This window comes from Bubalus bubalis, chromosome 6, assembly GCF_019923935.1.
Source record: "Bubalus bubalis isolate 160015118507 breed Murrah chromosome 6, NDDB_SH_1, whole genome shotgun sequence".
In the NCBI taxonomy this organism is placed as follows: domain Eukaryota; kingdom Metazoa; phylum Chordata; class Mammalia; order Artiodactyla; family Bovidae; genus Bubalus; species Bubalus bubalis.
In genome coordinates, this window is record NC_059162.1 from 28,728,097 (window position 1) to 28,737,570 (window position 9,474).

Genomic DNA, 9,474 nt, shown 5'->3' on the forward strand with positions numbered 1-9,474 from the left:
AGTTAAAGTCTAATGCTGTTGTGTTTAGTTGCTAAGTAGCTTTCCACTCTTTGCAACCCCATGGACTGCAGCACACCAGGTTTTCTAGTCCTTCACTATCTCCCAGAGTTTGCTCAAATTCATTGTATCAGTGAAGCTATTCAACCATCTTATCCTCTGTCACCCCCTTCTCCTCCCGCCCTCAACCCTTCTGAGCATCAGTCTTTTTCAGTGAATCGGTTCTTAGCATCAGGTGGCCAAAGTACTTGAGCTTAGGCTTCATCATCAGTCCTTCCAATGAATAGTCAGGGCTGATTTCCTTTAGGATTGACTGATTTGATCTCCTTGCAGTCCAAGAGACTGTTAAGACTTCAGTTTTGCAAAATGAAAAGAATTCTGCAGATGAATGGTAGTGATGACTGCACAACAACTTGAATGTACTTAATACTATTGGTTAAGATGATAAATTTAAAGCGTGTTTACCACATTAAAAGAAAAAAAATATTAAACGGTGATAAGAGCAATCCACATCAATCAAAACCAGTAGGAACAGGGGAAACTCAAGACTAGCCCAGCCTTAACACAACTTGACCACCAGGCAGTGGAAACAGGAAACCAAAGGCGTGGCAAGGGCAGGCCTCTGGGGCTCTTGCACAGGGCGAGGATGCGGGGAAGCCGCAGGTTAAAGACGGTCAGCACCACCGAGGCTGCCACTGCGCAAGCGCATATCGCGGGTGCCGCCGAGGCTCCTTTTAAACGTACCCGGAAGTGACGTCTGTAAAGCTGAGACTCGCTCAGGGACGCGCTGAGTTCTTGGCACTGGTGAGCGGTGTTCTGACTGCGGTCCTGGGGCCGCTATGAGCTGCACCATCGAGAAGATTCTGACAGACGCTAAGACTCTACTGGAGAGGCTGAGGGAGCACGATGCGGCCGCCGAGTCACTAGTGGATCAGTCGGCGGCTCTGCACCGGCGGGTAGCCGCTATGCGGGAGGCGGGGACAGCGCTTCCGGACCAGGTCAGGCAGAGGGTACGGGCCCGTGCCCTCGGGTTTCTGGGCACTTGAGGGGTGGAGGATGAGGTGAAGTGGAAACTCGGCTTGGAGGTTTTTTTCTGGTCCCAGAGGGTGGCTGTGAGACCTTTCTGTGGGGTCGGGGCTGCCAGTGCTGTCCTGGAGTTCTGCCTCCTTCCTCTTCAGTTGCGTCTGCGGCTGTTATGTTTACGGCGCGATTAGTTTGTCTCTTGTTTGTCCAGTATCAAGAGGATGCATCCGATATAAAGGACATGTCCAAATACAAACCTCACATTCTGCTGTCCCAAGAGAATACACAGATTAGAGACTTGCAGCAGGAAAACAGAGGTTAGTCAGGCCTTTTTGTGTGTAATGATTTTCTCATATCCAGTGATATTTCAAAAGTTCTTGCAAAAATGACAAGTCACAAAAGTGCACATGCTGTGGTGGTGATTTAGTCACTAAGTCGTGTCCGACTCTTGCGACCCCATGGACTGTAGCCTGCCAGGCTCCTCTGTCTGTGGGATTCTCCAGGCAAGAATAATGGAGTGGGTTGCCATAGCCTGTGATGACCCAGTAGCAGTAAAGTTTATTACATTACTCTTTTCAAGGTCATCTGACTGATTTTGTATTTAAACGCAGCTTATCCAAGAGGTGCTTAGTAGAGTTGAATTATTATTGCATGGCTTGTTAGGTGTCTGGAGACTAAGGGTTGCATAATGGAAGAGTTAATATCCTCAAGGGCTTAAGATTTAATGTTTAAATATTAATTGAAATAAACATTAAAGCTAGGATTGAAGGGATTTTTATGTTCTTATGCAAGGTGGAAGAGCTAAAGTTAATCCTTGGGTGTGTATTCTTGGGCTTGGTGAATAGATTGTTAATGATAGTAGTATGAATAGTTATTTGTATATAAATTTACAGAGGGCCTTCACATATATCATGCAATACATATATGTATTCTCATATGTTCATTTTGAAGTAGACAAGCCAGGTTTTTATTATTACAAGGCAGATAAGAAATAGGCTCAGAGAGGTTACATGATTTAAGAGTAGTAATCTAGTAATTCACAGAATTGAACTTAAACTCATGCTTCTGATGCCACATCCCATGTTGATTCTACCAGATTTTGCTGCTGCTGCCTGGAAAGATATTTTTTTGCATAGACCATGACTGTTGAGTTTTGTGGACTTAAACGCCAATTTACATCTTTGGGTTCATAATACTTCACGCATGTCATAAAATCCAGCTGTTTGAGTTTGGCTTTAGGAGGTATCTCAGACATCACTGCCAAGTTATTTTGTTTTTTTGATAGAGCTATGGGTTTCCTTGGAGGAACACCAGGATGCTTTGGAACTCATCATGAGCAAATACCGAAAACAGATGTTACAATTAATGGTTGCTAAAAAAGCAGCGGATGCTGAACCGGTCCTGAAAGCTCACCAGTCTCACTCTGCAGTAAGAAACTTTGATGGATAAATTCTAAATGAATTCAAGTCTTGACGTTGTTTTAGATCATGTGCTTGCTTTTGAAGTAAGCTTGTTTTCCTTTCATGTTTACCACATTTGCTGTAGGTTTTAGTATAGCTTTGTAAAAATATGAGTAGAAAAACGGGGGTAAAGGGCCTTTTATCTGAGTAAGACTCAAGTTCATCCCTCCACTAAGATCTCTCTTCAAGATGTTAATGAACACTTAGTTTTTCCACTGAACAATGTCAGTTAGCGTTAAAGTGAAAATGAAAGTCACTCAGTCATGTCTGATTCTTTGGGACCCCAAGGACTGTACAGTTCATGGAATTCTCCAGGCCAGAATACTGGAGTGGGTAATCTTTCCCTTTTCCAGGGTATCTTCCCAATCTAGGGATTGAACCCAGGTCTCCTGGATTGCAGCCAGATCCTTTACCAGCTGAGCCACAAGGGAAGCCTGTTAGTATTAAAGGTATTCGGTAAATACTTGAGTTGTTATTATGGTATGTTTCACTAAACTGTAAGCTCCTTGCTTGTAAGGAGCATGAATTTATCTTTTATCCCTAACATAGTACTTGGCACATAGCAGGGGAGTCAGTATACATAGCATCATACTGTGTTGTTAGGAGAGAGAAGTACGGTTTAAAAAAAAAAAAAGGGCGTAGTTTCTATACTCTTGTTGCTTATGGCTTAATTTGGGAGATGCAGTAATTTTCTTAAGTTTGTAGAGTGCTTTAGAGTTGTCTTTGTACGTTTGCATGTACTATATCATTTAATCCTAAATTAATAGATTGACACCTCACTATTTGCTGCAGTGGAGTTTATGGAAGATAAGTTTCATCTGAGATTCCATTGAAAGCATTTTAATGAATTTAACTAACTAAGGTCATAGGGAACAGGGATCTTTTAAATATGTGAATGACTTTCATCTGTGATCCAAAGGAGAAAAACCTGATCCTTGAAGAAGACAGAATTTAGCTTATATGAAAAGCCTGCTAAGAGGTATGTCCAAAGATAGAATAAGGTACCTTGGAATGTGGCAAGCTTCCTGCCAATAAAAGTATTTAAATTTAAGTTAAACAGCCATTTAGAGATAGCGTCCAATATGTAGTGGATGATTAGACTAGAGTCAATCTTCTGAAAATGAATTATCTGTGAATATCACAAGATAAGTTAATTATGGCTTTACCTCTGAGGACTTAGATTGTAGTGAAATTACTATAACCTCTGTACCACAGATTAAATGAATTTTTAACATCATAATACACATGGTCTCGTGACCTTCATATCTGCTAAAAAAATGACTTTTTCACTTTCTTATTCTGAATATCTTCACAGGAAATTGAGAATCAGATAGACAGAATCTGTGAAATGGGAGAAGTGATGAGGAAAGCAGTTCAAATGGATGATGACCAATTTTGTAAGATTCAGGAAAAACTAGCGCAATTAGAGGTAAGATTATTGCTGTTTTAGGTTCATAATATCTTAGGGAGTTTTCAGAGTCTGAAAGGTATGCCATCATTGTATATCACTGCAGTGTATTGATGTTTCCTCTGTGGTCTGATTTAAAATTAAAACATCCTCCATACCCTTTTGAAGAAAGGAAATGTAATCAGAAGCAAACAATGAAAATGCTTATTGGCTAGAAATTGATATATCATACTGAGAGGGTAAAGGGAGTGGAAAGGACAGATTACATGTGAGCTAAAGTCCCTCATTTGCTGTAAAAAAGAACTCAAATAGATACTGTTTAAACTTGATGATCAGGAAATAGCAGTACAAGACATATTATTTAGAATTATGGAAATAAACACCTAAAGAAATAGATAAAAATATTAAAAGTGGTTGCCTTTGGGAAACAAAGCCAAGGGACTGAAGACTATTTTACAGGTCTTTTAGTTTTGATTTTTTTTTTTAATCAATTTTTATTTTAAAGTCTTGATTTTGTTTTAAAGCTGTTTTAATGTAATGTTTTGATTAAAATGGGAATAATTTACAAAGAAAGGCCTGGAGTGTTAGTGTGCCCATACAGTTGTTAAAGAGAAACATTACAATAGATGATATGAATGTTACACTTATTACAAATTCTGCCATGGGCCCTTGGAAAATTACCAGAGAGAAAAAGACAGGGTCCCTCCTCAGAGTCTAATGATAGCAATAAAACTAATAAATTTTTTTGGTATGAAATGGTATGTAAATGCTAGGAGAGAGATACAGGGTATGTCTTGGTGAAACCTGAAAATGCTGTGGTTTACCAGAATTTCCTGCAGAGAGAATAAGGATGAAGAGTGCAAACTGCCGTATCTGGAAATCAAAGGGAGTGGCAAAGACCCAATTAGGATAGGAGTTAGTTAAAATGATAGAATGACCTTGTCTATGCCATCCCTAATTTACTTCAGTTATGGAAACAGCCCTAAGGAAATGTGAGTCAAGTCTTACTTAATACTTTAAGTGGAAAAAATGTGGGCATCAGATTGAGACCAGCAATACCACATGCAGGTTATCTGACTATGGGCAGGTTTTTGGACTTTTGGGAGCCAGTGTCCTCATCGCAAGAGAACATGGATGTAAACAATGGTGCCTCCCCTGCATACTGTATGAAATAATATATGTAAGACACCCATGTGGAACCTGGCTGTGTGCCCAGTAATTATTTTCCCGCTTTCCTTCCTTTCTCCAAAACTAGGACATGTAGGAGAGAAGGTTAAGCAGAATGAAAATGTTATTATGAATTTGAAAGACAGAAGAAACAATAGTAAAACTTGTGGGAACCATAAAGATTTTGACAAGCAGTGAATTCCTCTAGTGGAGCGGGACCCTGTTTTTTTCATGTGTAGTCTTAACACGTGGCATGTGGAAATTACTCAGTAAATGTTTTTTAACTGAATAAATAAGCAGAGTTTTAGGAACTTCTCAGTTCTTTTGTTTCTTTAAAACTTTTAAAAGTAAAATAATATACTTTCTGTTTCAAGCCGCAAACAATGTGTTCTGATACAGTTTGACAGAATACCTGAAATGAACATACATTTTTTTTTTATTTTCCAGCTTGAAAATAAGGAACTTCGAGAATTATTGTCCATCAGCAGTGAGTCTCTTCAGGTCAGGAAGGAAAGCTCAGTGGACACTGCTTCCCAAGCCATCAAATAATTCAACTTCTGAATAATGCCTGGAGGTTGTTTATCAAGGAAGGAAGTTATTAACGCTATTCGAGTATTGTGCGTTCATTGTCTTGCCTCAGACTAGATTTAATGTTGATTAAATGTATCAAGTGGCAGTTTACAATTTGCAGTCAAAAGTGGCTGTCCACAAAATAGTTTTAAGGTGTGTTAGTAAAAGTACACACTGAGTTTCACTATTCCTTTCTGTAAGAGACTAATTTTCATTTCTGGGACCTTGATTTATATAAACTGTGTTTTCAGTTCATTTTTGTTCTTTCATATCTCTGAAACTTATAGCATTTTGTTATAAGCCAGCAGTTTTATTTTATATCAGATTATAAATTGCAATTCTAAAAAATCTTAAACACAGATTATCTTTTTAAGTCTATTTGGCATAAACCTGGATTTTTTTCCATTTGAGAAAAATAATACAACTCCACAGAAGTTGATTGGCACATTCTCTAATTTGTAACATAGATTCTCTAATTTGTAACATCATTCACCTTTTATGAAGTTTTAAGTCTCTCTGGTGCTAAGAGTTGGCACCTTATAGCCAGGTGTCTTTACTCTTGAGAGAACCTATTGCTAGTCCCCACAAAATATACTTGAAAGTAAGTCAGCTGTTTTTGTCCAGTGTTAGTATAATCATCGTATTGTTCAAAGAATGTTGAAAAATTTGTCCTGTGTATGTGTATGCACATACATGTGCTTAGTTCAGATGCTGAAAGTAAATTTTATTTATTCTGTTTGATATTATTAGTCAGTTCTTCAGTTTTGTCCTACTTGGAAATCTTCAACTTGGATGGTTTATCCAGTGTGAAGAATATATAATAGGTTTATTCACATCATAGTTAAAGGTACTACATTCTACTGTTTAATTTATATATAACTTGTAATTAAGAACCATCACTTGTTTGCATGTCTTTCATCACTGGTACTAGTAGTTGGCTTTTTTTTTAGATCCACTTTTCACAAGGAAGCAAAGTTTTATCACTTAATGAGAGTTTATTTCATTTCTAAAAGCTGTGTTGAGAGTCAAATGCTAAGTGATCAGCTAGGCTCACTCGTCATTTTATTCCCCATCTCAGTTTACTCATATTTCAAATTTATAAATTACTCATGTAATACTATCAATTTAGGTTTGCCCCCAAATAGTTGAAATAATGAATGCTAAATCTGTCAATATTTCCCAGTTACCCTAAGCATTATACTGCATGGGACAGACACATCATTAGAAAGATTTTTGTTAGTGCTTTGAGTGGTGTAAACTTTCTTTTGTAACACCATAAAGAATTAACACCAATTAAAACAACAGAATTTATCCAAGATATCCTAAAAGCATCTGATCCCAGTAATACTAACAGACTTTGCTTACAGTGGTAGGCTGTAACGAATTGGTATATGTCATTTTTTAATTTGTCAAATTTCTATTCAGAGTCTTGCAAACAATTTGAAAAACATTTCCACCCAAAGTGTGGATGTTCTTATCTCATTTCCTAAGAGTATGTAAATTTTTAGTCTGATCATTTGCCTTGAAGTGTATGCCCTAAGTGCCACCGTGTCGCACAGTTCCATTCAGGAGGCAGAAATATGCCATTTGTTAGCTGCCATGGCCAATTTTTGGTGAAAATGATAAATCAAATGACCCACTAAAATACAACATAGTGTCCTTTTATCTGCTCTATGTCCCTTTAGAGATGTTTGTAGAGTTCCTTACATCTCAGATATCAGGATAAATCTAAATGCTAACTTTTCCTTTGGCAAATCAAAAACTTGAAGCTTGAGTCTCAACAGTTCTCAAGACCCTATATAATATTGAGCCTAGCTGGTGTTAATACTATGAAAATAGTGTGTAGTTAAAGAGGAGAAAGAATGTTCTTGACTTTGGTTTGTGTATGAAAGTTTACTTTGCAGTTGATGAAGGAACTTGACTGGTTTCCAAATTTTAGTACAAACTTACCTTTTCTAATAGAAATCTCATTTTGAGAATAACAGCTAATATAACTCAGTAATGAGTCGAATTATTAGAAAGTGCAAAGGTTTATTTTTCACTTATATAGCAAACTGTCAATTAGGGCTTGTCATAAATACTTCCTAATTATCACATTATAGTTAGTATAACCAAAAATAGTTATTTCTGAAATGGTGTTAGAGATGTCCTCATAGTTAGAAATCGTAAGTTACATGATTACAAGTCAAAATGTAAAATTAAAACAGTTTGGAAGTATCTTGAAAATTAAGTATTATTGATACCTACCTTTATTGTGTGTTAGTCATTAGTTATGTCTGACTCTTTGTGACCCCATTGACTATAGCCTGCCAAGCTCCTCTGTCCAAGCTCCTCTATCATATTACTATCATATGCATACTTTGATTCAAACATTGAAAGTCTGTTTCAGTGTTCCTCAAATGTGGTTCACTGACTTAAAATAGAAGTTGGGGGATGGAATCTAGGAATTTGTATTTTAATAATCATCCCAGATAACTTCTAAGGACATTAGTTTGAGAATGTCAAACTACTTGACAAAAAAATTGAGTGTTTTCAAAGAAAAATCTGGTAGAGGAGGCAAATGTGATAATAAAAGGATGTATTGAGTTCAAAGGAGGAACTATTTACAACTTGAGAATCCTGTAGAGACAAAATAATGCTGAATGCTGAAGAAGCTGAAGTTGAACGGTTCTATGAAGACCTACAAGACCTTCTAGGACTAACACCCAAAAAAGATGTCCTTTTCATTATAGGAGACTGGAATGCAAAAGTAGGAAGTCAAGAAACACCTGGAGTAACAGGCAAATTTGGTCTTGGAGTACAGAGTGAAGCAGAGCAAAGGCTAATAGAGTTTTGCCAAGAGAACGCACTAGTCATAGCAAATGCCCTCTTCCAACAACACAGGAGCAGACTCTACACATAGGCATCACCAGATGGTCAGTACTGAAATCAGCTTGATTATATTGTTTGCACCAAAGATGGAGAAGCTCTATACAGCAAAAACAAGACTGGGAGCCAACTGTGGCTCAGACCATGAACTCCTTATTGCCAAATTCAGACTTAAGTTGAAGAAAATAGGGAAAACCACTAGACCATTCAGGTATGACATAAATCAAATCCCTTATGATTATACAGTGAAAGTGAGAAATCGATTCAAGAGATTAGATCTGATAGAGTGCCTGAAGAAATATGGATGGAGGTTCATGACATTGTACAGAAGGCGGGGATCAAGACCATCCCCAAGAAAAAGAAAGGCAAAATAGTTGTCTGAGGAGACCTTACAAATAGCTGTGAAAAGAAGAGAAGTGAGAGGCAAAGGAATAAAGGAAAGATACACCCATTTGAATGCAGAGTTCCAAAGAATAGCAAGGAGAGATAAAGCCTTCCTCAGTGATCAATGCAGAGAAATGGAGGAAAACAATCCAATGGGAAAGACTAGAGATCTCTTCAAGAAAATTAGAGATACCAAGGGAACATTTCATGCAAAATGGGCACAATAAAGGACAGAAATGATACAGACCTAACAGAAGCAGAAGATATTAAGAAGAGATGGCAAGAATACACTGAAGAACTATAGAAAAAAGATCTTCATGATCCAGATAATCACAATGATACGAACACTCACCTAGAGCCAGACATCCTGGAATGCGAAGTCAAGTGAGCCTTAGAAAGCACGACTACAACAAAGCTAATGGAGGTGATAGAATTCCAGATGAGCTATTTCAAATCCTAAAAGATGATGCTGTGAAAGTGCTGCACTCAATATACCAGCAAATTTGGAAAACTCAGCAGTGACCACAGGACTGGAAAACATCAGTTTTCATTCCAATCCCAAAGAAAAGCAATGCCAAAGAATATTCAAACTACTGC

General features: G+C 37.6%; 1 protein-coding gene across 2 annotated transcripts; it reads left to right on the forward strand.

Moving 5' to 3' along the window:
• The first annotated feature begins 738 nt into the window (after positions 1–738).
• On the forward strand, positions 739–7,855 carry SIKE1 (suppressor of IKBKE 1). Of its 2 annotated transcripts, none has more exons than XM_006064801.4 (5): positions 739–1,007; positions 1,232–1,337; positions 2,306–2,448; positions 3,796–3,909; positions 5,503–7,855. In XM_006064801.4, the coding sequence occupies exons 1-5, from the start codon at positions 837–839 to the stop codon at positions 5,602–5,604; spliced, it is 636 nt and encodes a 211-aa protein (XP_006064863.1). In that variant the 5' UTR covers positions 739–836; the 3' UTR covers positions 5,605–7,855. The 2 variants fall into 2 exon arrangements, with proteins under 2 accessions (XP_006064863.1, XP_006064862.1); XM_006064800.4 differs by having other exon boundaries at positions 742–995.
• Positions 7,856–9,474: the final 1,619 nt, after the last annotated feature.